Source organism: Euphorbia lathyris, chromosome 8, assembly GCF_963576675.1.
Source record: "Euphorbia lathyris chromosome 8, ddEupLath1.1, whole genome shotgun sequence".
Classification (NCBI taxonomy): Eukaryota; Viridiplantae; Streptophyta; class Magnoliopsida; order Malpighiales; family Euphorbiaceae; genus Euphorbia; species Euphorbia lathyris.
The window spans coordinates 8,328,656-8,355,235 of record NC_088917.1 but is presented as its reverse complement, the minus strand read 5'-3'; the positions used below and the strand labels follow the sequence as shown (position 1 = coordinate 8,355,235).

At 37.6% G+C, this 26,580-nt stretch overlaps 1 protein-coding gene across 5 annotated transcripts; it reads left to right on the top strand.

The window, feature by feature from the left end:
- The first annotated feature begins 496 nt into the window (after window positions 1–496).
- On the top strand, window positions 497–10,986 carry LOC136202459 (uncharacterized). 5 transcript variants are annotated; one of them, XM_065993094.1, is made up of 14 exons: window positions 497–763; window positions 1,725–1,848; window positions 1,996–2,242; window positions 2,619–2,660; window positions 3,189–3,260; window positions 3,395–3,530; window positions 3,705–3,862; window positions 4,783–4,867; window positions 6,872–7,074; window positions 7,202–7,363; window positions 7,933–8,082; window positions 8,521–8,781; window positions 9,383–9,661; window positions 10,466–10,986. In XM_065993094.1, the coding sequence occupies exons 1-14, from the start codon at window positions 700–702 to the stop codon at window positions 10,712–10,714; spliced, it is 2,232 nt and encodes a 743-aa protein (XP_065849166.1). In that variant the 5' UTR covers window positions 497–699; the 3' UTR covers window positions 10,715–10,986. The 5 variants fall into 5 exon arrangements, with proteins under 5 accessions (XP_065849166.1, XP_065849167.1, XP_065849165.1 ...); XM_065993093.1 differs by having other exon boundaries at window positions 498–763; window positions 1,725–1,845; window positions 8,521–8,785; window positions 9,387–9,661; XM_065993092.1 differs by having other exon boundaries at window positions 498–763; window positions 8,521–8,785; window positions 9,387–9,661.
- Window positions 10,987–26,580: the final 15,594 nt, after the last annotated feature.

Genomic DNA, 26,580 nt, shown 5'->3' with positions numbered 1-26,580 from the left:
GTTTCAGAATGGGTTAAAGGATGAAGATTGGACTACAGTTGCTCCGCTGCGATTCTGGGGTTACGATAAATATATGTTTCAACGGTCTTCTATTTTAGATGTACCTTTTATGGCTTTTTGTAGTCTTTTTCTTGCCTTTGTGGACCATGTAATAGGCTTAGCTATATGTATGTGAGGTTTTATTCCTTACTATTTTCAACTATCAATCTTATTATCATCTAATGAAATCGTAGCATTCTCATAAAAAAAATCTTTAAAATATATTAAAAGTACCGATTTTACTTGTTTGATATAACTCAAAATTATGACTTGATATAATTATAAATAGTTAATTTCTACGTAAGTTTCCCTCTCTTTTTTTTTATCATTTTATTGAAAGAAAAGGGTGGACCTAGCCATGGATATAGTGGGCTTGAAGCCCATACCAAAACCCAACTTCAGGCCACTCATCCTCTTCTCCTCTACAAGGCACCGTTGGGGTGTTGTGGCGTCGCCAAATAGACCAAAACGTGGCAGTTTTTTGATTATCAATCAACTTCATTCATATCTGCGGCAATTGCTAAATCGCGGTTCCATTCGTAGCTCGTCGTCACTTGAGCATTTCTACAAATACTTACCATGCAAACATAGTCTCTGATGGATGCTTGGTTAATTTCGTTTCAGTCTTTCCTTCATTGTGATGAGATCTTACAGTAGCAAATGAAGAATGTGTTTCGAAGTCTCAGGCGTCACCGCCATTGCCATGCTACTCTTCTCTCCTCAAGTACTTTTTATATTCCTCATCAATGCTTATTTTACTTGCCAATTTCTGCGAATTTTGTTTGGTTTCTGATCCCGGGTGAATTTAGGGGAAGGAATGGACGGAGCTAGAGTTTCTTTGAATTTGTTGTTTCTTTGGAAAATTTGTTATGTTCAATCGTGAATCAGTGAATCATTAGTTTGTTATTCGTTTATTGACGTGCCTTGTGCTTTTCTCGGGATTCAAACGGAGGTTCGATTATGTCTTATGTGTATGTATGTGCTGCGTGGTTCGCCATTTCTGTTTTGTTTAATAGTTTTGGATTACAATTTTGTGCGAAATTCACCTTACGTGATTGATATGGTAGCTCCAGCACCATTTTGAATATTTTTATATTGTGATCCTTGTAACATCTTCTGGTGTTCGTTAATTTTTGTATAATGACTTCTTTTTACCTTGAACATGTCATCTATTTGTTCTAATTTTGGTTTATCATTAATTCATTCCCCGTTTATTGCTACTTGTGTGAGTACATTGTCTAGGGATTGGTTAAACAGGCCAATTTTGGTTTTCAACCATGAAATGACTAGATTCTAGAAACACATTACCTTACATACTCTTGCTGGACTTGTAAATCAAGGCCTCCACTGGTGACTCTTATTGAAAAGAGAAGAAAGGCGGAGTGATAAAAAAGAAAGATGGAAACATGGATTCAGTAAGGGGAGAGACTAAAGAGAGAGAGAGAGAGAGAGAGAGAGAGAGAGAGAGAGCCAGTATCATAAAGTAAACCGATGAAATTTCATGAAAAGTAGGAATAATGCATTTTGCTCACATATCATATGCATGAATATTGAATACTAATACCAGTTAAATGGTCAATGGCTTTCACTGTACTGTTCTGCTTTGGAATAAATTATTATTATTATTATTATTATTATTATTTTATTTATGATTCTGTAGTCTCAAGATTGTATTCTGTTTGCAGATTTATATCATGATGGTAATGTGTGGATGATTCTAAGGAACTGTACGTCACTCGCGCAGAAAGAGATTGAAATCAGAAAAAGACAAGATAACGTGTTTCTGCCATATCTATTGTATCGGAGGTTGTAAGTGCACAGAGGTCTTAAATGTTGTATGTTATTTAGTGTATATTTGGTAATGGATCACATGAATGAATCAATGATCCATTATCATTCCATCAACTTTCAATATTTTCGATGGTTATTTTGTTTAAGCTTAGGATTTGGGTGCAGATTCTCCACAGCTTTTACTAGTGTGCATGGGGGAAGGCCATCTTCAGAGTATGCAAAGTTGAGGAAGGAATCCCTTGAAAGTGAATTTGGCCAAGCCCTTGGTACTCATAGTTCCAACAGAGTATCTATGGTTTATCGATTTGGTCCATTTTTGGCTTTGTATAGAGCAGCGATCATTTCTTTTCATGTATTCAAGTTAACCCTTTGGCAAATTTTTGTTCGGGACATAAACAAACGTGCAATCAAGGTATGATATGTGTTGCTGGTAAAGTGCTCTTCTTGACACATTATCGTTTTAATGCTTAATGTTTGGCAGTAATTACCATGCCTAAATTATTTTATTTTGCTTAACATATAACAAATTCAGTGATTTTTTGTTTGCTTGGATTTCATAGTAGTGCTCAAAGATTGACAATCTATGTCTATATGGATAATCAAAGACCTAGATGGGGAATGAAAGCCCTTAACCAAATTATAATTCTGTATTTTGTTCCTACTGTATTAATATCTATTTAGGAAGTTATTTGCTTTCTCTAATTGAAGGGATTTCTTAATTTTTATCATGCAGAAGTAAGCATATAACTTCCTGGAAATTCACATCAGATGTTTACAATTTCTTGCAGTTTCGGGAAACTCTCATTCAGTTGGGGCCTTTCTATATTAAGGCAAGTGTCATTATTTTGAAGTTGTCAACTCAGTTGTTAATTCTTCTTATGCTTTTATCACAAAAATAATTTAAGGTTATGTTGCGTCATACTGTTGTGAAATTTCACGTTAGATAGAAATTTATATTGACTACATACCGAGATATCCTTGTTCAATTGAGTTTATTTAGATAGAAATTTCATGTTGGATACTATGGTCTACATACTGAGATATCCTTGATCAATTTGATGCTTTTTTTACCCGAGATTTTCCAAATGATTGCGTTTTCTACTTTTTATTACTTGATATGTGAAAGGTATATTCTTTGATTTGTGTGGTGTTTAAAACCAAGATGGGTTCAGAGATTGTGCACAGTTTGGAAGGAGTGTTGATAACAGATGCAGCCTTATGTTGTCATACATTCTAGGTCCTTATTTTACCTCACTGAGCTCCACGAAACTCTGAACTGGATAGAAGTTTCAAAATATAATAAATACCTTAACTGCTCTTGGCATGGTGTTTCTAATCGATCTTGTTTGAATTTATAGCTTGGGCAGGCTCTCAGCACTAGACCAGATATATTGCCAAGTGTATATTGCCAGGAGCTTGTTAAGTTACAGGTAAAGCAGTTTTCCTTCCATAAAGCACTTCATTGATGGTCAACTCTCATCCTTTGGGGATTTCAACTCCAAATGGATCTTTGCAATTTTGCTTTTATCTCATTATTCTTGTGTCTATGTACTTCTCTTATTAGGATCAAATACCACCATTTCCAACCAATGTTGCAATTAAATCTATTGAATCCCAACTTGGTGTTCCAGTTTCAAGAATATTCTCTGACATCAGTCCGGAGCCTATTGCTGCAGCATCTTTGGGGCAGGTGTATAAAGGTTAAAGATTTTCTTCTGATCAGTTGTAGGTCCTTTTGGATAATACTTGATCACCCTTTCTACATCTTTACTAGACTATGTTTATTTCCTCTTAATACATTATCTTCTCTAGATGTTGCTTTTCTTTGAAGTTACACATCCTAATATTTGCCACTTTTTGCTCAAGTAGTGCAGCTCATTTGCATTCTGGTGAGCTTGTAGCTGTTAAGGTACAGAGACCGGGTATGTCTCAGTTATTGACCCTTGATGCGCTCTTATTTAAAATGATTGGTGGGCAACTAAAGCGGTTTGCCAAAGCCCGCAAGGATCTGTTGGTAGCAGTGAATGAGATGGTGCGCTTTTCATAATTGTATTATTTATTTTCCTTTCCTTAATTTTAGTGCTATTCAGTAAGTGAATTAGTTAGTTGCATCTAAAACATATATCCTGTTGGACTCTATGAAAGAGAATTTTATTTGAATATAATGATGGCCATTTGCCTCTTCAAGCTATATCCATTTGCCTCTTCTAGCTATATTGTGTGATTTAGCCATTATGCAGAATTTGGACACTGCACTAAAATCAGTGATTGGCAACACGTTCCTGTGTACTGGCATAAGTTTCAATAGGGTCAACTGTAATATTAATGAATTGTGTGGGATGAATGTGCTCATCAAAATGGAACTTGGACTACTAAGGATTTACTAATTCTATTTCTTAAAGTAATAACAGGGGGATTTTCCTCGTCTGTTGAAAAGATGCGGAAAAAGAATTGAAGAGCTACTCATAAATACACACATGTGCACAATTCTTCTTTGTGAACTGTGTTTAGTGCAATTGATTGTTTGGGTTTTCCTTCTCTACTATGACAATAATGTTATGCATCCCAACAGGATTTCATCTCAATTTTTTTCACATTACCTGCGAACTCATATTTTCACAATCATCTACCTCCAAATTGCAATATTAATGAATTGTTTGGGATGAATGTGCTCATTTGAATGGAACTTGGACCATTAAGGTCTTACCAACTCTATTGAATTTCTTAAAGTAATAATAGGAGGACTTTACTCTTCTGTTTAAGTGATGTGGAAAAAGACTTTAAGAGCTGCACATAAATACACATGCACAATTTGCCTTCGCGAACTGTGTTTAGTGAAATGGAATTCCTTTTTTTTTTTTTTATTTATTTATTAGTATCGCTGTTTTATTTTTCTTTTTAACGAGATTATACATGCTTATAGACATCTTCAGGTCTATCTTGAATGAACAGGTCAGGCACATGTTTGATGAAATCGATTACGTGCTGGAGGGGAAAAATGCTGAACGTTTTGCTTCTCTATATGGTTTGGAGCCATGTATGTTGCTAAATGCTTAGAACTATTTTTGTTTTGTTTTGTTTTTGTTAAGTTGCAAACACAATTATTTTCATGTATTTAATTATCTTTATTCAATACATAATGTGCTTATGAATTTATCTTTGTTATAAATTGGTAAAAGCATGTTCTTAGCTATGAGTATTCCAAAATTAGATGCGAAGCATCTCGCTATTGTAACCCGCCCATATTGGCCAAATTCTTCTATGACTTGGTTAATTTTTTTATTATGCATGTGTTTTTGAGGATACAATCTCCTTATGTCTATGGCTCTTTTATCAAGTGAATAATATGTTAATTGAATGTGGCACTTGTTATGTACTCTATAGGAATCTTATCTTATTCCAAGAGGCTATTTGTAGTCTGCTGGTATGCCCATGCCTGCAACAACAACAACAGGGTCGGCTAACATGAACCATCATATAAAACCGTGAAATCAAGTCGTGTCAGCGACACAAATTCGCTCCCTCCACTCCGTCCTATCCACTACCATATTTTCCTCAATTCCCAGTAAACTCATATCACTCTCGATCACCCTCCTCCAAGTTTGCTTAGGTCTTCCCCTACCCCTCACCACTACCTCCCTTTGCCACTCTTCGGTTCTCCTAACCGGCGCATCAAGCGCTCTACGTCTCACATGGCCAAACCTCCTTAGTCGGTTTTCTCTCATTTTATTCTCAATAGATGTGACCCCTACTTTTGTCCTAATTATTTCATTACTCACCCGATCCTTTCTCGTATGACCACACATCCATCTCAACATACGCATCTCCGCCACCGACATCTTATGGATGTGGCAGTGTTTCACTGCCCAACACTCCGTACCATATAACAATGCTGGTCTAATTGCCGTCCGGTAGAATTTTCCCTTCAATCTATTAGGCATGCCGGGGTCACAAAGGAAACCCGTAGCACTCTTCCACTTCGACCAACCAACTTTAATCCTATGAGCAACATCTCCATCTACTTCTCCATCCGTTTGGATAATAGATCCTAAATACCGGAAGCAATCCGAGGCCTGAACAACTCTCCCATCTAGGGTGATTGTCCCTGCCTCCCTACTCCTATGGCCGCTAAACTTACACTCCAAATATTCTGTCTTACTTCGGCTCAACTTAAAGCCTCTAGATTCTAGAGTTTGTCTCCATAGTTCCAACTTCCTCTCCACTCCTTCTTTCGTCTCATCAACCAACACAATATCATCTGCAAACAGCATGCACCATGGTATACCATCTTGAAGTGAACTTGTTAGTTCATCCATAACGATGGCAAAAAGAAATGGGCTTAGTGCGGAACCTTGATGCACTCCAATCGTAATAGGAAACTCTTCAGTCTTCCCAACACTAGTACGTACACTCGTGCATGCTCCCTCATACATGTCCTTTATGATGTCAATATATTTCCGCGAAATGCCTTTCCTTATCAAGGCCCACCAAAGTACTTCCCTTGGTACCTTATCATATGCTTTCTCCAAGTCCATGAAAACCATATGCAAGTCTTTCTTCTTATTTCGATAGTGCTCCATTAATTGTCTCATTAGATGGATGGCTTCCATAGTTGATCTTCCCGGCATAAAGCCAAACTGGTTTTCCGAGATCTTCACCGTCCTCCTTAGCCTTTGTTCGATCACTCGCTCCCAAAGTTTCATAGTGTGACTCATTAATTTGATTCCCCGATAGTTGGCACAATCTTGGACATCGCCTTTGTTCTTATACAAAGGGATTAAGATACTTTTCCTCCATTCTGATGGCATCTTATTGTTTCTCCAAATTTTGTTGAAGAACGTCGTCAACCATTCGATTCCTCTTTCTCCCAAACATCTCCAAATCTCAATAGGGATGCCATCAGGTCCTACTGCTTTCTTCAACTTCATCTTACTCAATGCCTGCATGTGGCTAAATTTTATGATGTGTATCTGATGTATTTATTCTGTTAATTTCCTTGAGGATCACGGTTCATATGATGTTTTCTGTCTGCATTCATCAGGTAATGATCTGAAAGATAAGCAAAAAGCCAGTGTTGGCAGTACCATGCACAATGAGAAAGAAAATCGTGTTAAAGTTCCCAAAATTTATTGGGACATGACATGCAAAGGCGTGCTCACTATGGAATGGATAGATGGAATCAAACTTACAGATGAAGAAGGACTTAAGAAGGCCTGTTTGGACCCAGGGAAACTGATTGACCAAGTATAACACTAATTACTATTAACAGTGATAATGTTTCATGATTTACTCTTGTTTGTGCTTTCAGTTGCATTTATTATTTTGCCACTAGTTTGGCTCGAGGCAGTGTGTTAATGATTTTCTTTTTCAGGGTGTATACTGCTCTTTAAGGCAGTTGCTTCAGGTTGGATATTTCCATGCTGATCCGCACCCAGGAAACCTTGTTGCTACTAACAGTGGATCTCTTGCATATTTTGACTTCGGAATGATGGGGGATATTCCTCGCCACTTCCGTGTGGGGCTTATTCAAGTGGTAATGGCTGTTTGCTCAATGATCTGCTAAGAGGCCGAGACTCTATTTATGCCATACATCCTGTTATTGTTTGCTTTATTCCATGACAAAGCTTCATACCCAGATCTCAAGAAACAATCCTCACTGTTGATATTTTCTGCTGAATACAACACTATTGTCATTTTAACATACCTTATCACAAATATATGTATTTAGACATCTAAGTTACCTTAGCAGCTATGCCTTGTATAAATTGGATCCATGAACTAGGCAGTTTGAATTCTATGTTGATGGCAGAAAATGGTTCAAATGGTTCAAATGATTCAATTGGTAGATTCTTATAATATGCATCATATTCTGTTATTACTATCTCCTGATATCTCTCCCTCATCAATGCGCATCTATGCATGGTACACAGCTTCTGTATCATCTTGATTTTGTTTCTTCCAAGTAATTTCATTGCCAAGAATCTTGCATCTGGCTATAAAGCCACCGCTTATTTCTTGTCTGCATGAAGATGCCAACTGTTCTGTGCATTTTGCTTGACTGTTGAAATATTGCAACTGTTGACAAGTTTGTAATTATTCCAGCTTGTGCACTTTGTTAATCGTGACTCCCTGGGTTTGGCAAATGATTTTCTTTCTTTGGGATTTATTCCTGAAGGGGCGGACACTCAGTCTGTTTCGGTTGCATTACGTAGATCCTTCGGTGATGGGACAAGACAGTCTCGAGATTTTGAGGTTGGCATCATTATTTTTTTTTTTTTTTTTGGGGGGGGGGGGGGGGGGGGATCTCTTTGGATTTTTATGTTCAGTTCCCGATTTTTCTTTGCTTAAATTAAATGCTTATGTTAACAAAGGCATTTTGCATCACAAAATTGTTGTAGATACTATCTCTATGTCTTAATTGGTTAACATGAATAAAATTTTAAAGTAGCACAGTAATACTATTCACTGACAATCAATTCCTTAAGTCAACTTTTGGCAACTGCAGCTTTTGAAAGTTTGGAAATTTGAATTTATGTAGGCCAATATAAGGATGTCAATATGAGCATTTAGGAAAGGCTTTAAAACAATCTGCTAAGTCTCTCTTTCTTGTTTCTTAGAGTTCCCTCCCAAACTATGGATTGGAACTAAATCAACACCTTTGACCTTTTCTATTTCTCATATTCATTTCAGGCAATTATGAACCAACTATATGATGTAATGTATGAATTCGAATTCTCTCTTCCCCCAGACTATGCACTAGTGATAAGAGCGCTTGGATCACTCGAAGGCACAGCAAAAGTTCTTGATCCTAATTTTAAAGTTGTTGAGAGTGCATATCCTTTTGTCATAGGGAGGCTTCTGGCGGACGCAGATCCTGATATGAGAAGAATTTTGAGGGAACTTCTCATCCGTAATGATGGATCTGTAAGATGGAATCGGTTAGAGCGCCTGGTAGGTTAATTACACGTATTTTTTAATGCTTCAACTACATTGGCTTTGCTACTTAAAAAGGATCATTTTTATGCAGAGAGTTGCATGTCTGCGTTAATGTTATTGATAGTTTCTGATTAGATTTTGATATAGTATGTTGTCTGTGTTGAGTGCTACATCAATGGACCTGCATGACCTACATAACATGAGTTGATCGTGACCCTTAAGCAGAAGTTTCAAGCTTGATCTTTTGGTACCGAATCATGTGATTATTGTGATAATCCTTGCTTGGCATAAATGCTGTCTCTTCCTTGGTTTGGCTTTAACTTCTTCCAACCATTTTTCGTTATATGACATTGGTTCGTCTGCACAAGATATAAAATTTTTTCCTTAAAGAGTATTCACAACTTTTGAGAGAGTTCTCTTTTAGGGATCTATTTACTTGTACAACAAGATTCTTGAGATAGTAACATTTTCTTCTTAATTAGCCATGAACTTGTTAATAATGATTGATGGTTCATATTATCATATAGTATTGAGTAGATAGTTCACTGGAATGTTGCTATTAATTAGGTCGCCATACCAGTGCATTCTACCCATTTTTGTCCTTTTTCTTTTCCAGGTAGCAGCAATATCTGAACAGGCTTCGGAATCATCAGGAGAAGTGTCTACTTCTGAAGAAAGTTCTTCAAGTACTTATGCATGGAAATCATTTGATATGCGTGCTGTTGTTAGTGCTACAGAAGATCTTTTCCTCTTCATTCTATCAGAAAAGGGTCGCAGGGTTCGTGTTTTCCTTGTCCGGGATATAATAAAGGTAGCTGATGTTATATTCGAAGATGAAATTGCTTGTTGCACTTCAGACAAAAAACGTTATACAAGAGAGGCATCTGATTCTGAGGTTTGTACACATTTTTATGATTGCAGGCTGTGATTTACTTTATTTTTTGTGGATTAGGCCTCGAATTAATTCATTTAATTCTTAAGTATTAATTCTTAAGTTTTCCAAAACCCTACTACAATTGACTTCTAAGTCAACGGAACAGTGATTAGTTACATTTGGATTAAATCTCAATTTGACCCTCAAAGTAGAGAGTGGAGACTCAGAGCCATAAAGTAGGATCAACTTAGTACGTAATTCGTCAACTTGTTGATTTCGTTCAATTTTACAGCAAAAGTGGTTCTTATGTTTTCCCTTCAAGGGTTAAACTTAAGTTAGTTCTGCATTTTCATCTCAAAGGTTAAATTGACTCCATATTTTCGCCTCAGGACTTAAATTGGTATTTGACCGTTATATTTTGTACACTGAAATTGTCTACAACTTAAAAAGTTGATGGCTAAATTAATTTTTTTCTAAAACTTTATAGACCAACAAGGGAGATCTAAATTGGTAGTTAATCCATATATATTTATGTGCACAGACAGAAATTGAGAAAACAGTGAAAGCGAAGGAACTTTTCATATCAAGGATGATGTGTTCATATAGGGGCGTCAATTCGGGTTGGCATGTCATAATCATGCTATGCTATCTCTACATTCCACGTGATATGATATAAATGCACTGAAAATGATAATAGTGTCAAATGAGTCGCTTCAGTTGAATTGTCTTTGTAAATTGTATTGTCGTATCCGATACTGTCTCACTCCTTATGCTATTGATATAGATATTTTTTTAAAAATTATTCTTCTACTACCAACATTGCAGGGTCGCTCGATGTTTCCAAGGGTGGTAAATGGTTTTCACCATTTACGTCAAGCAGTAAAGTTGGCCCCGGAGATGTGGACTGCAATGCTTATTCGCATGGCATTGAGGCCTGAATTCCATGGATTTACTGGTGATATTATCTCAGCAATTGCCTTTCGTTTTAGTCATAAATTCCCTGAGAAATTTTGGATTTGCATGTCTAGACTTCTACATAAGTTGGAAAGAAACTACAAATTTGATGACCTATAGGAGTATTCATTTGTTAGCCACATTTGATGCAACCAAAAGAAATACCATCTCTCTTTTTACTATTTTTTCTTCCTGTCATTATTTTAGGGGAAAGTATTTAGTGAACCTTGCCTTTTGAAGTTTAGTTCTTGGCAAACCAATACTCTGTTATTAGGGATGCAATTGTGTAAGTGGGACAAAGTGGGTCGTGTTTGTCGTATACCATGTTCACAAGTCTGTATTTTAATATCTCTATTATAGATAACATATAAATATATGGAAGGTTAGAGTCGTATTGTGCAGGTGAATACATGGCCCTTTTTACTATTTTCCCCCCCTGTAAGTGCGTTGTGTCTGTGTCATATAACACGTTCACAGGTCTGTATTTTTATCTCTCTATTAAGGATTCTATATAAATATATGGAAGATTGGAGTCGTGTTGTGCAGGTGAATCCATGGCCCGTTTCATTGTTTCTCTTCCTGTCATTATTTAAGGGGAAAAGTATCCAGTGAACCTTGTCCATTGGGGTTTACTTCTTGACAAACCAATACTCGGTTATTGGGGGTGGCAATTCTAGTTAGTAGGTCGTGTTTGTGTCCTGTAATGTGTTCACAAGTTTTGTGTATCTTTTTTTATATCTTTATTTGGTTGAGGGTAAATTACACTCATGACTACTGAACTTTACCTATTTAAACATTGCGGTCACTGAACTTTAAGGAACTTTAATTCTTGAAAATTTTCGCTTAGTGAATTTTTAGAGAGAGAAAACTCTAAAAAATGTGATTTAAAAAAATAAAAAATGTGGTTTCATTGTAAATTTTGTTATGTTCTGAACAATTTTAATTCTTGAATATTTTCATTTTGAAATCGTTAACAGTTATTAGAGTTAGTTAAAGTTGAGTGGCCATCGGTATTAAAAAATGTAAAGTTTAATGGCCGTATAGTTAAAAATTGAAGTTCAATAGTCACAATAATAGATAAAAATTACATCCATGGCCCTTTTTACTATTTGTCATTGTTTTTGTTTTTAGGGGAATTAGTGAACCTTGTTGATTAGGGCTTAGTTCATGACAAACCAAATTAGGGGGACAATTTGTGTAAGTGGATACTGTTCACAAGTATGACACCTAAAATGTTTCCTGATACAAGTCTTTCAGTTTTGTATTATATTAACAAAAATAGGTAGTTTTGATCATCTTTTCTGGTTATATAAATAAAAAAAAAATGTCAATGATCTAGTCAAAATTGCGCAACTTATTGCTTTGTTAGGATTGTTTTTAATTGAACTTTATCTATTTTAACATTATCGCTACTGTTAAAGTTGAGTGGCCACCGGTATTAAAAAGTATAAAGTTCAGTGACTATGCCTTTAAGAATTAAAGTTCGGTGACCACAATATTAAAATGGGTAAAGTTCGCGTGTGATTTACCCGGGAATCGGATCCTCTCCTGTTTTAATTCAACAGGAGAGGATCTGTTAGTGAAATCTCAGCCCTTGATTCACTTTAAGGGCTGAGATTATGCTTAATTAAAATTAAGTCTTCCGCCTAAGTAAAAAGTCTAGCACTTTAAATTTTTTTTTACCAAAAACCCTCATTCATCCTTCTTCCCATTAATTCATTATTTTATTTATTTTTTTATACTAAAAGTTAAAAGGGACTAAATAGTTAAACACATCAATTAATTTTTTTAGTTTCTTTGAGGTGATTAATGGCGGAGTCTCGTAAATGTGATAAGATGTAAAAATACTCTTAGCATTAACAAATAGGAGTAATTTTACTCTTGACGTTTGAAATTGTGTAATTTTATCCCTTACATTAGCTGCCAAAAGCAATTTTATCCCTAAAGTTGGGTCAATTTATACATTATTATAAAACATGGATATTTCGTTCCTTGTTTTGCACAAATTGCACGTAAGTTGATTCTAAGAAAAAGATTTTATATTTTTTGTGATTTAATAATAGAATTGAAGATTAATATTTTTAAATTCAGTAAAATATCTTAAATTTTTTCCCAACTCGTAGAAAATACAGTATATTTTTAAAAAAAAAATTCATGTTTAATCATATGTTTGTGACTTGTTACTAATGAGTGATAAAATGACGCACATGTGAAGTGTAGACGACAAGATTCTAATTGAGAATACAATTTGATGAATAATTTCTCCAATTGACCCAATTTGTCAACGTTAGGTATAAAATTGCTCTGGCTGCCAACGTTAAAGGAACAAAATATAAAATCTTCAATTCTATTATTACCGAATTTAAAAATATTAATCTTCAGTTCTCTTATTAAATCATAAAAAATATAAAATCTTTTTCTTAGAATCAACTTACGTGCAATTCTTGCAAAACAAGAAACAAAATATCTGTGTTTTATAATAATATATAAATTGACCTAACTTTTCAACATTAGGGATAAAATTGCTCTTGGCAGCCAATGTTAGGAGTAAAATTGCACAATTGTAAACGTCAAGAGTACAATTGCTCCTGTTTATAAACGCTAAGAGTATTTTTTGCATCTTATTAATCACCTTAAAGAAACTAATAGAAACTAAAAGAATTAATTGATGTGTTTAACTATTTAGTCCTTTTTAACTTTTAATAAATCCCGGAAACCATTCTTTACCTGAACCCGGCCTAAAGATTAGCCCCTGCCTTCTCTATCTCTAAAAGCTTCTCTGATTCCGTTGACATGAATGAAACCGTAGTAGGGCAAGAAGCGGTTGAACTAATGTCCTTGAACGAACCGAACTGAAAAGGAAGAGTTTGATTTCCAGCCATAGTCATGGGCACTCTTTCTTCGGCTGCTCTCGCTATTGGTACGGCGGCTTGAAGCATCTTTATTGAAGTCAGTACAGAAGGACCTTGCCTAGGTCCGGCATCCATCAAGAGAGTGGAAAAGGAAGCTTCCCGTGCTCATTTCAAAGCTTTGCTCGCCGCTAAACGAGGATCCGGGAAGGGGTCCCACCACAAGGGTGTACTAGGGGCAAGCCTTCCCTTGCCAATTTTTTAGCAAGAGGCCGCTCCTAAGGATGAGTGAGGGTTTTTGGTAAAAAAAAATTTAAAGTGCTAGACTTTTTACTTAGACGGAAGACTTAATTTTAATTAAGTAAAATCTCAGCACTTAAAGTGAATCAAGAGGCTGAGATTTCAGTAACAGGTCCTCTTCTGTTGAACTAAAACAGGAGAGGATCCGATTCCGATTTACCCGGGTTTTCCAATATATAAAAGCATATAACTTCTCCATTAAATACAAATGAATACAATTTCATACAAATTCAGAGCCGGTGGAAAACTTACGAAGGAGAAGGAAATGGATTTGCATTGATTAATTGAAATTCGTAGATCCAATAGTCCACTTTTAAATTGTTTCTTTTCCCCGTGCTGAAGTCTAAATGAACAATTTAAATTTTTTCATATGAAGTAAGAGAAAAATTGATGCCTTTCTTCTTCCTCAAACAAAAAGTGGCTACTCTTAATGAGAAAGGGGCAGTGGTGATTAGTCGGTTGGGCGGCCGATTTTATACGTGTGTTTGGGAAATTTTTTTTTTGCTAATTCAAACTTGCTTAATTTTTTATTGTATATATGCGTGTTATAATTTGAATGATCAAAAACCAATTTTAAGGAGACCTAAGAGGTCAAAAAAATTAAAAATTTGGATTTATGAAAGCCTAACAGGTCAAAAAAAAATATTGGAAATTTGGATTTATAGAGGCCTAACAAGTCAAAAAAAAAATTAGAAATTTGGATTTAGAAATGCCTAACAGGCCGAAAAAAATTAGAAATTTTGAATTTTGGACAAGCCAAACACGTAATGGAATATATTTAATTTTTTTTATTAGTTCAATACTAGTTTCAAAAAAAAAATTATAACATTTTTATATTTAAAATTTAAGTAAATAAACACTTTGTAAAATAAATTGAGGTTAGGGGGAATTGAACCTAGAACCTTTTAAAAAGAAGCAAGTGTTTTAACCATCTCATCTACCTTTAAACAATGAAATATTACTACACATAGTGTATATACACTAATATTTGAGGGGGCCGGAGGGGCCCGAGCACCCCAGGCCCCCCTGTATACGCCCCTGGAAAGGGGCAAAAAACTTTTGGGTTGTGATTTGTAGTATCCATAAAGATCAAGGCCTTTACTTATAATAGATTGTGCTTTTGACATGAAAATCATATTTAACTATAAAATTATAAAATTATAATTATATTATATTACTAAAATTAATTTTAAATATATTATTATTTTCTATATATCATAAATATATATTATAAATAAAGTATGATTTTATACCTTAATCGAAAAAGTTTAGATTTTAATTCATAAATTTGAAAACTTAAAAAATAAATTTTAAACCTCTAATTTATTAACGTTAGTTTTTGCAATATATTAAAAATAATGATTTATTTAGCTTGATATAGTTATAGATAATTTATGTAAATTTTTCCTAACGTTACTAAGCTATAAAGGGTCATTTATGTATTTTACTCTATGTTGAATGCATTCAAGTTTATTATGAGATTAGAAAAAGCGCAAAATCTTTCACGTAGATGGTTATCAACATTAGTGGTAAAATTACTCTTAAAACCAATATTAGGAGTATTTTTGCATGTGTTCATATCATTTAGGGCAAATTATAACTATGATTACTGAAATTTACCCATTCTCACGGCATGACTACTAAACTTCAAAAATGTAACATAAAAGACACTCAACTTTACATAATCTAACATTGTGTGTACTAAATTTCAATCAACGATTCAAAATGACCGTCAACGATTTCAAAATAAAATATTCCAAAATATGATGATATTCTAAACAATTTTTATTCTTCAAAATTTTTCGTTTTGTGATCAGTTAAGAGAACGAAAGTTCTAGAAATAGTAATTTTGAAAAATAAAAAATTTGGTTTATGATAAATGTTATTCTAAAATACTTTAATTCTTAAACATTTTTTTTGTGTGGTTGTTAATAGTCATTTTGAGGCGTTAGTATAGGTTTTGTAGGCATAATGTTAAAAAGTATAAAGTTGAATGATTTTTATGTTACATTTTGAAGTTTAATGGTCATACCGTGAAAATGAGTAAAATTTAATGGTTATGGTTGTAATGAAGAGAATGAATCTTTTTTATCGAATGATCAGCAAAGAAAGAAAAAAAGGTTCGGGATCTCTTGCAGGAATATTAGAAGATTCAAAACAAAAAACACGTGTATTTCTAGCAACACATAACAGAAGTAGTCAATCAATATCAATTTTACTCCTATTATTTACCTTGTCTATTTATAAAAAAAAAACGAAAAAAAATCACTTGTCTACTTTTAAAAGCAATAAAGGTATAGAAGAAAGTCTTATGTTCTCATTTCAGTGTCCTCTTCCATGTTTCTCTTACAAAAAGTAATCACTTTTTAACGTATGAGTTCTCCTAGTTCATAAAATATATTATTTTAATTAAGTGCGGATCACTTTTTATGAAAGCGAGCATTGAAGAAGATACTGAAATTAGTTACAACAACAGTTTTTTTCTCGGAATACAATTTCTTATGTTAAAAAAAGAAAATTTGAAAATAGGCTTAATACATCATTTGCCTCCTGAACTTGTCCAAAAAGCTTGATTGGCCCCCTGAACTTTCAAAGTGTTTCGATAGCCCCCTGAACTTGCAAAAAATGTTCAGTTAACCCCTTGAACTTGCGTAAAACGTAATCAATTGATCACTCGGCCGTAAAAAAGTAAGTTAAATACGGAAGATGTATTCCACGTATCTTAAAATGTTATTGCATAATTAAAAAATAGATTAAAAAGGAAGTTATTGATTGCTCAACTATACAACTTGTCTTCTCTAATATTAGAATCGTATATTCCGATTTTGGTCGTTTTACTTTTTATAAGTCTCGTGGAATACATCTTCCGAATTTAACTTACTTTTTTACGACCGAGTGATCAATTGATTACGTTTTACGCAAGTTCAGGGGGCTAACTAAATATTTTTTGCAAGTTCAGGGGGCTATCGGAACACTTTGAAAGTTCAGGGAGCCAATCAAGTTTTTTGGGGCAAATGATGTATTAAGCCTTGAAAATAAAAACCAATCTCATACTTCATAAAGAAGCGGCCTATGTAGGGCAACAATCCGATGTTACATTCTTCTTTCCGTATCACAAGGGAAGTGGAGAAAATAAGAGATGATGATAGAAGGAACCAACTCTTTATGATATGTCTTATTCCAGTTTTATACTATTCCTTCCTTGGATGACAGGTAATTCAAAAACCAAAGGATATCAAATGGGTATTGCTATATATCGCATCCAAAATTGCTAGCACCGCCTCCATTGGACAATTTTGCCCTTGCCATAAAAATGTTGTCAAAATTGAGTAAAAAAATTTTTGAGAGAAAATTTTGAATTTAGCCTAAACGGATGCGGCATACCGTCCGACCCATGGTCGGAACGGATGCGGCGTCCGTTCCACCATGGGTTGGGTGGTACGCCGCATCCGTTCCCGCCATAGGTCGGACGGTATGCGGCACCCGTTCCGGCCATGGTTGGAACGGATGCGGCATCCGTTCCACCATGGGTCGGGTGGTACGCCGCATCCGTTCCCACCATGGGTCGGGTTGTATGATGCATCCGTTTAGACCAAATTTTAAAATATACAAAATCGTAAAATTTTTAGTGACGAAAAATACTAAATCATTCAATTTTTTGTGACGAAAAATTAAAAATTCTTCTATTTTTTGTGACGGAAAATGCAAAATCGTCATGAAAAATATGTATTATTTTCATGAGTTCTTTGATAAAAAAAATATAAATCTTAATGTTTCCGACTCGTAATCATCCATTTTCGAGGTTCCAATTGTCACATATCAATTATTTTCATAATTTTAATTATTGTTGTTCGGGTTTATGATTTTGGAGAGAAAATGCAAGGAAGGTAGAGAGGATTTGAGCAAATTCCATTTTCTTGTTTCAAAAAGTGAGGAGGGCAAATATGTCCAAAATGGACGGTGGACCGGAATTTGGGTGCGGTATATAGCAGCTCATATATCAAATTAAATACGATTAAGCTTAGCGTCCGTTTGTGTTCATTTTCAGGAAATAAAAAGTGAAGATAATGTGTAAAAATACTTCTAACGTTTATATCTATAAGCAATTTTATCCTTAACGTCTAAAATGGTACAATTTTACCTTTAATGTTGACAGCTAAGAGCAATTTTACTTCTAATGTTGACAAGTTGGGTCAACTGGAGAAATTATTTATCAAATTATTTTCTCAGTCATGAATCTTGTCATCTATACTTTACTTGTGCGTCATTTTATATCTAATTAGTAATAGATCACAATCATATGATTAAACGTGATTATTATTTTTTAAAAAAATACTGTATTTTGTACGAATTAGGCGTCCGTTTGTGTTTATTTTTGGGAAATAAAAAGTAGGGATAATGTGTAAAAATACTCTTAACGTTTACATATATGAGTAATTTTACCCACGATGTCTAAAATGGTGCAATTTTACTCTTAATGTTGACAGCTAAGAGTAATTTTACTCCTAATGTTGCCAAGTTGGATCAATTGAAGAATTTATTTATCAAATTGTCTTCTTGGTCATGAATCTTGTCATCTATACTTCACATGTGTGTCATTTTATCTCTAATTAGTAAAAGATCACAAACATATGATTAAACGTGATTTTTTTTTTAAAATATTGTATTTTGTACGAGTTGGACAAAAAAGATTCAAATATTTCACCGAATTTAAAAATATTAATCTTCAATTCTATTATTAAATCATAAAAAATATGAATTTTTTTGAATCAAATTACGTGCAATTGGTGCAGAATAAGAAATAAAATATATGTATTTTATAATAGTGTCTAAAATTGACCCAATTTGTCAACGTCAGGGATAAAATTGCTCTTGACTACCAATATTAGGGGTAAAATTGCATCATTTTAGACGTTAAAAATAAAATTATTCTTGTCTGTAAACGTTAAAGGTATTTTTGCATCTTATCTCTAAAATGTGTGGGATAAAATAGTCTTAAATGTTGGTGTTTTGCCCGGTCTCTTAAATTTTTAAGAGTTTTGTTAACCTTTTAATAGAACTATTAAATTATTATTTACATAGACTGAGACAAATAACTATTTTTTAGAGGTCAGAAAGAGGACCAAATAATAAGTGAGGTGTAAATAGTCTTCAAAAAAAAAAAAAAAAAAGTGAGGTGTAAATACCAACATTTTAGATATGTATACTTTAAAAGGCATAAAAGCTTATTTGGCTGATGTGATATCTTAAATTTTGTTATTCGGGGTCGGTTAACATGAACCATCATACAAAACCGTGAATCAAGTCGTATCCGCGATATAAATTCTCTCCCTCCACTCCGTCTTATTCGCTACCATATTTTCTTCAACCCCCAATACACGCTGATAACTTGCCGGATCCGATTTGATATTCTCTGCCAGAGTTACCTGCAAAACAGAACCGGAGACAGGATCTCCGGGAAAACTCTCCGACGATCAAGTCAGTTTTTGTAAGAAGGTTGGTAATTTGACAATAGTATTGCGGGGAAAATTGTGAGCGTACCTTTTTCTCTCGTTCTTAAGGCCTTTTATAGGTGTTTTTTAGGTAACCGCCGAGGGCGGTTACTCCTTAGTGGGCCAGGTTCTGAGGGCGGTTCCCCCTTTTTAGGCCATGTCCCTTTCGTGGCTTTCATGGCAACGAACGTGGTTCTGAGTGGGAGTCTTGATGCTCCGTTTAGGAATTCGGGGCGGTTACTCGCTTCACCCGTTTCCGCTTATTCGGGTCCCATTCGGGGCGGTTACTCGCTGCGCCCGCTTCCTTTATTCGGGTCCCATCCGATCTTAGACCATAGGTCTAAGTATGGGCTGGGCCTGCGAAATGAATATGACCCGGTTTAGCCTCGCGGGTCATCACATGCCTCCCTTTAGTTTGATACAAGAGCCCTTTAGGGTCTGTTCATAGGGGACGCTTCGTTTTTGCTTGTCTATTCAAAATTCAAAAACTTGTGAATTTTTCCTCTTTCGTTATTTCTTTTCCGGCGTCATCTTTTCCGGCGTTGACCTCTTATTTCCGTCATTTCTCTGTGTTGTCTTTCCCATGTAAGTTTTCCTCTTCATAATTTGTACCTCGTTCGGCTTTTTACTTCTGTTTATTTCTTTTCCTCAACATGTCGAACCCCGACCTTGACTTCGCACCGTTCGATGAGAGCTACGTCCGCGAGGTTTCTCATGAAGTTGATGAGATGGTTGATGAAGTTTCAACCAGTTCTCATGGGTCTGATTCCCACCCCGCTGACTTCCTCCACCTGGCGAATACAACCGACGAGGGTCTAGGTTTTGACCCTAAGAAGTTGATTCCGCCACCTGTCCCAACCCCCCGTTTGTTACCAAAGAGGGACAGGTCGGGAAGCCTAGTTTGTCGCGAGACCATTGAGGATTTGCGGGTGCAATATCCTTGGCTCCAAGGTCTCGAGACCATCATTCCCGGGGAGGATAGAGGACCGGGCGATTACCCAAAGGGGTATTTCACCATTTTCGTCACCCAGATTATCTGCGGCTTCACTTATCCGCTGGCGGATGAGATTGCTTCCATCCTCGGCGGTTACGGAATCGCACCCGGGCAGTTACATCCAAATGGATGGGCCGACTTGACCCTGGATAAATTTCTGGCGGATTGTTTGGAGGTTCCTTTCTCGCTTAAAATTTTCTCCAAGCTTCATCATTTCAAGAGTTCGGCGGGGTATTTCACTTTCATCCGCCAGAGCGGATACTATGGTTTTGACGAGAAACTGAACAAGATCCGCGAGTGGGATCGCTCTTACTTTTTTATCAAGTTTAATGAGGGAAATCCGAACTTCCTTCGCCATTGGGGCCGGCCCAATGTGAAGAGTTTGAACTTCGGTTATCCCAGCGAGGAAGAATCCGCCGTCATCAAGTTCCTGAAGAGTACCCCTCCTTTTGTATGGACATATGATCAGGCCTTCCATATGCTAAGGAGCCGAGTAGCGATTGCCTACCGCGAGGGGGATCGCGTGGTCTATATCCCTTATCGCGTTTTTGTACAAGGTACTTTTTATTTCCAAGTTGATGATTTCTTTTAACCCTTTGCAGGGGTGATCCTTTATCTCAAATCGCTGCAGATCGGGAGGCAAAAGCCCTAGCGAGAAGGAAGAAGCGGATGGCGGGAACCGCCTCCGTTGTAGGGGCGGATTCTTCTGGAGGAACGATTCCTTCCATTGAGGCGGCTTCTCCTGTAAGGGCCTCCGTTTCACAAGGTCCCGCTTCTGCCTCCGAGGATCTTCCTTTGACGAGGAAGCGGAAGATAAGTGCGGATACAGAGTCTTCTCGTCCCAAGAAGAAGAACACCTCCGTGTCCCTTACTGTTGGCGGTACACCCGTATCCGCCTCATCCAAAGGAAAGAGCAGTACCCCAATTCATGAGGTATCCTGATCTATTCCCTCTTTCTATATTGCTATTTTTTTCCTCATGAGCTATCTGCTGTTCTCTTGATATTTTTCTTTACGCCTTTGCAGCCAATTCCCGACATCAGCGGATGGTGGACTAGGACCTTTGGCATGGCCGTGAGTTTTTCTTGCAAGGACATTGTCTTTTCCCTATGCAATGTCCTCGGGCGGCTTCCCTCTGCTTCCCGAGTGCGCGAACAAGTACCGCTCCCTACCGCTGTGGAGGGGATCGAGAAGCGTTCTGTAGAGGTATATTGTTGCTTGTCATTCTCTTTCAAGGATCTTGCGTCCATTGTAACCGCCTATTTCTATTCGCCCTTTTTTATTCGTGAGCCGTCTTATATGCAGATTATCAATTTCGCTGAGGGCATTCTCCGAAGGGATGCCGAGCGAGCCAAGGAGTTGGAAGGTCTTGGTACTGAATTGGCGACTCAGAAGTCGCTTTATGATGATGTCCAAGGGAAGGTGAAGGTCCTAGAAGGCGCCCTTCAGAAGGCTGTGAGCGAGAAGGAGGAGGCTCTTAAATCTCTTCAGGCTAAGTCCGATGAGCTGCGAAAGGCCCTCGATGATCTAGCTGATTCCAAGGAGACACAAAAGAAGAAGGCTGAGGAAATTCTGGCTGAAGACGGTGCCCGCATCTACTGGTATGGGGAGCGGATTCATGCCGCTTATGAGCATGGACATCAGGGTCTCGTACTTAACCGCCCCAAGGTTCCCATCCCTGAAAAGGATTTAACTGAGAAGTGGGACAAGCTGGAAGCCGAGGATGCTGATATGGATGAGGTACTCCTCTTAGATTAGAAGAGTTTTCAGGAATCTCCAATTATCGGCGAGATCCCTACCCAGAATGCGGAAGAAGGGGCACCGCAGGACATCTCTCAGCCTGAGCAAGAGGTACCGCCCTCTGAAGCAGTTATTGATTCGAGGGTTGAGGATTCTCTTGAAGTAGATCCGCCCACTGGAGGAGATGAGGGAGTCGCTGGAGGCGAGGAAAGCAATAGGGGTGAAGGAGAGGAAGCTGTAGCATAGTTTAATTTATATTTGGACTTTTTGTATGTAACAAACTGCCCGTATATATTAATTTTCTTTCACTTGCCGCTTTGCCTATACGTGCGATTATTGTCACTTTATTTTCATGTATGATCCTTGCCTTTTGCCGACTTCATACTTGTAATTCTTCATAGTAATTTTTGCTTTCGCTAGGGTGGCCAAACCCTTTTTGCAATTTTTGAGTACTCGTTTATTCGCTTAATTTTATGCCTTACTCTATTATTTTTCTTTCGAAAATAATATAATCATAAGGTTAATCATAAGGTTTTGCGAGTGATGCGTAATCATGCATCCGCCTTTCTTTAATAGGCAACACATTTATGTGCTTTTTGAGTTTAACCCTAAGGGTTTTGCGAGTGATGCGTAATCATGCATCCGCCTTTCTTTAATAGGCAACACATTTATGTGTTTTTTGAGTTTAACCCTAAGGGTTTTGCGAGTGATGCGTAATCATGCATCCGCCTTTCTTTAATAGGCAACACATTTATGTGTTTTTTGAGTTTAACCCTAAGGGTTTTGCGAGTGATGCGTAACCATGGATCCATCTTTCTTTAATAGGCAACACATTTATGTGTTTTTAAGAACAATCCGCATTCGGGCGTAACATATTGAATAAATGTAATAATTGAATACCTTTATTGATAAAGAGAAAAGGTTTATTACATAGGTACACCAACTGTGTGGGATCAAAGCCTCATTAAAACCTTTTATCAGAAAACCCAATGGGAAAAACTCATAAAAGGAAAAAGAGTACTCGTCATTTCCTCGAACTACTCGGCCTTTTTATATAGGCGTAGATTCTCTAGATTCCAGGTGCGCGGGAGCTTCTTTCCGCTCATTTCTTCTATTTCAAAAGTGGCTGGTCCCAGCTTCTTGGATACTTTGTATGGTCTGATCCAGTTGACGCCCAGCTTGCCTTTGCCATCTCTGGATTGTATTTTATCCGCTTTTTTCAAGACCAAGTCGTTCTCGTTGATTATTACTTTTCGCACTCTTCTGTCATGATATTTCTCGATTCTATTGCGGTATACTGCCATTCGCATGTAAGCTTTTTCTCTTCGTTCCTCCACAGAATCCAAAGCATCTCTAATGTTGATAGGATTTTGTGTGTCGCAATAATAAATTATCCGATCTGTGGGCGACTTGATTTCAACAGGTAGGACTGCTTCGGCTCCATAAACTAGCGAGAAAGGTGTTTCGCCTGTTGCTGCCTTTACAGAGGTTCTTTATGCCCACAGCATATGGGGTATCTCATCCGCCCAACCTGTTTTTTTGTCTCCTAGCCGCTTCTTGATGCCTTGAATCATGGCCCTGTTGGTAACCTCCGTCATACCATTCGATTGGGGATGGTTTACGGAAGAAAAATGATTTTTGATCCCCATGCTTTCGCAGTATGCTTTGAACTTGGCACAGTTGAACTGGGTGCCATTGTCGGTTATAAGCTTTTGCGGGATTCCAAATCGCATGATAATGTTCTCTCGTAAGAACTCGATCATTCGCTCAGGTGTTTGTGCGGTTACTGCCTCCGCTTCTACCCATTTGCTGAAGTGGTCAACTGCGACTATCAAGTACTTCCTTTTCTTTGTCGTTTCTGGGAATGGACCCACTATATCGATTCCCCATGTTGCGAATGGCCACGCCGTCATTATAGCGATTTGTTCGGCTCCGGGAACATGCTTTTCATTCGCATGTATTTGACAATTGTGACATTCCGCAACCATCTTCTGGGAATCTTCCACCACCTTGGGCCAGTAGTATCCCATCAGTTTGACCTTTCTTGCCAACGCCGCCGAAGCTTCGTGCGCGCCACAAATTCCTTCATGTAATTCTCGCAGCACGTAGTCTCCTTCGTTGCGACTAATGCATTTCAACCATGGACATGTGTATGATTTCCGATACAAGGTTCCATCCCGAATTGAGTATCGAGCTGACTGCCCAATTAGCTTTCTGGCTAAGCTCTTATCAACCGGTAAATCTCCCTGCTCCAGATATTGGCGAATGGGCATCCGCCAATCTTCATCGTCTTCCAGTTCTTCGATGACCATAATCTGATCGACCTCGAATGCTGGTGCCGATTTTATTTCCAAATTGCATGCCTTTTGACTCCATGGTTCTCTACTTGCCGCTGCTTTTGCCAATTCGTCAGCCTTTGCATTTTGGCCTCGCGGAACATGCACCATCTCCCAAACGACTCCCTTGTGCGTTAACTCTTGTGTCAATCTGCCGACTACCTGATGGTATTTTACTAGCTCCTCCTGTTTCACCAGATAATTTTTTATGATCTGGTTTATCATGAGTTTGGAATCGCTGTAGATTACCACTCTTTCTGGGGTGAGTTCATTGAGCAACTTCAATCCGCATATCATTGCTTCATACTCTGCGGCATTATTGGTAGTTTTGAAAGTTAATTTTGCTGCATAGCACAGGCGAATAACCTCTGGGCCCTTGATGACGACTCCCAGCCCAGCTCCATCTGTAGATAATGCCCCATCTGTGTACATGCTCCACTCTTCTTTTTGTGCCTTCGAACATTCATCGTCATCCCAGGTGAATTCGTTCACGAAATCGGCGAGTACTTGGCTCTTTATCGCTGGTCTCCCTTCATAGCGAATATCGAATTCTCCCAGGCGAATTGACCATTCCATCAACCGGCCGGATGTGTCAGGTTTCTGTAATACCTTTCGCATTGGGATGCCAGTTCTCACAATGATAGTATGCGCCTGAAAGTATGGTTTCAATCTAGCCGCCGTGGTTATCACTGCGAGGGCCATTTTGTCTAACTTCGAATACCGGAGTTCTGCATCCTTCAGGACTTTGCTCACGTAGTACACTGGATATTGTTGCCCTTCTTCTTCTCGCACCACCACAGTGCATATCGCCATATTGGTGACGGATACGTAGAGAAATAAATCTTCTCCATCCTCCGGCCTACTCATTAAGGGCGGATAACACAGTAATCGCTTTATCCCTTCGAATGCTTCTTGACAATCCGGCGTCCATTCAAAGGACTTGGATTTTTTGATGGCATTGTAGAAAGGTAGACATCTCCTAGCTGAGCATGATATGAATCGCCCTAATGCCACCAACCGCCCATTTAGTCTCTGTACTTCTCTTATGCTCCTCGGCGTTTTCATCTCCATTACTGCTTTAACCTTCTCGGGATTCGCCTCAACTCCCTTGCCGCTAACAATGAAACCCAGGAACTTTCCCGCTCTTGCTCCGAATGTGCATTTCTCTGGGTTCAATTTGAGGCCATATTTGATTAGCACTTCCAGGATTTCTTTGATATCCTGCTGGTGGTCTTGCATTTTCTTGCTTTTGATGATCATGTCATCAACGTAGATCGAGAAGTTCTCGCTGGATTTGTCTGAAAATATCTTGTTCATCATCCTCTGGTATGTTGCTCCCGCGTTTTTCAATCCAAAGGGCATCACCTTGAAGCAATAAGTCGCCTGGTGAGTTATGAACGATGTTTTGATTTCATCCGCCTTCTCCATGGGTATCTGATGGTAACTGGATTTCACGTCGGTGAATGATAAAGCTTCATATCCTGCAGTTCCATCTACCAATATATCAATGTTAGGAAGCGGATACATATCCTTCGGACATGCCTTGTTCAGATCTTTGAAGTCGACGCACATTCTGTACGTTCCATTTGGCTTTTTGACTAGCACCACATTGGCTAACCACTCCGGATAGGTGACTTCTCGAATTGCATCTGACTTTAGCAAATCCGCCACTGCTTTTTCAATCGCCTTTTGCCGCTCAGGAGCATGTCCTCTCTTTTTCTGTCGCACTGGGGTTGCACCTTTGTCTACATTCAAACGATGGGTTGCTACGTCTGGACTTATTCCTTTCAGTATTTCATTTGGGGCGGCAAATGCCGACTCACATTGGACCAGCACCTCGACAATGGCTTTCTTCGTTTCTTCGGGGAGGCCCGTCGTTATTCGCACATTTTTGTCGCTTGAGATGGCGAATAGTTCCGTTTCTCCTAATGCTTCCACTGGCAACTTCTCCTCTACCCTATCTTCCTCGTCTGGCTTTGGTTCAAGTGACAATGTATAGGCCTGTTGAGATACAAGTTGATCACCTTCAACTATGACTCACCCTTGGTGTGTTGGTAAATGTAATGTTAAATGCTTCATTGAGATGAGCGACTCCGTTTCTGACAGGAATGGGCGTCCCAGAATTATGTTGTAGGCCAATGGGAGATCAACAATTGCGAATTCTAAATCACCTCGCCATTTTAGCTTTTTATCGCCCATTTCTGCCTCCAACACCACCTGTCCACTTGTTTGAGAGGATTGACCCCCAAAACCTGTTACATCCATGAATGTATGTT

Bases quoted from the DNA above. Each gene is read 5' to 3' on its own strand.
- LOC136202459 (XM_065993094.1), top strand. From the start codon at position 700: ATGAAGAATGTGTTTCGAAGTCTCAGGCGTCACCGCCATTGCCATGCT. The intron at 764-1,724 runs GTACTTTTTATA...TTCTGTTTGCAG, and splicing joins TGCTACTCTTCTCTCCTCAA to ATTTATATCATGATGGTAAT. The intron at 3,863-4,782 runs GTGCGCTTTTCA...TTGAATGAACAG, and splicing joins TGGTAGCAGTGAATGAGATG to GTCAGGCACATGTTTGATGA.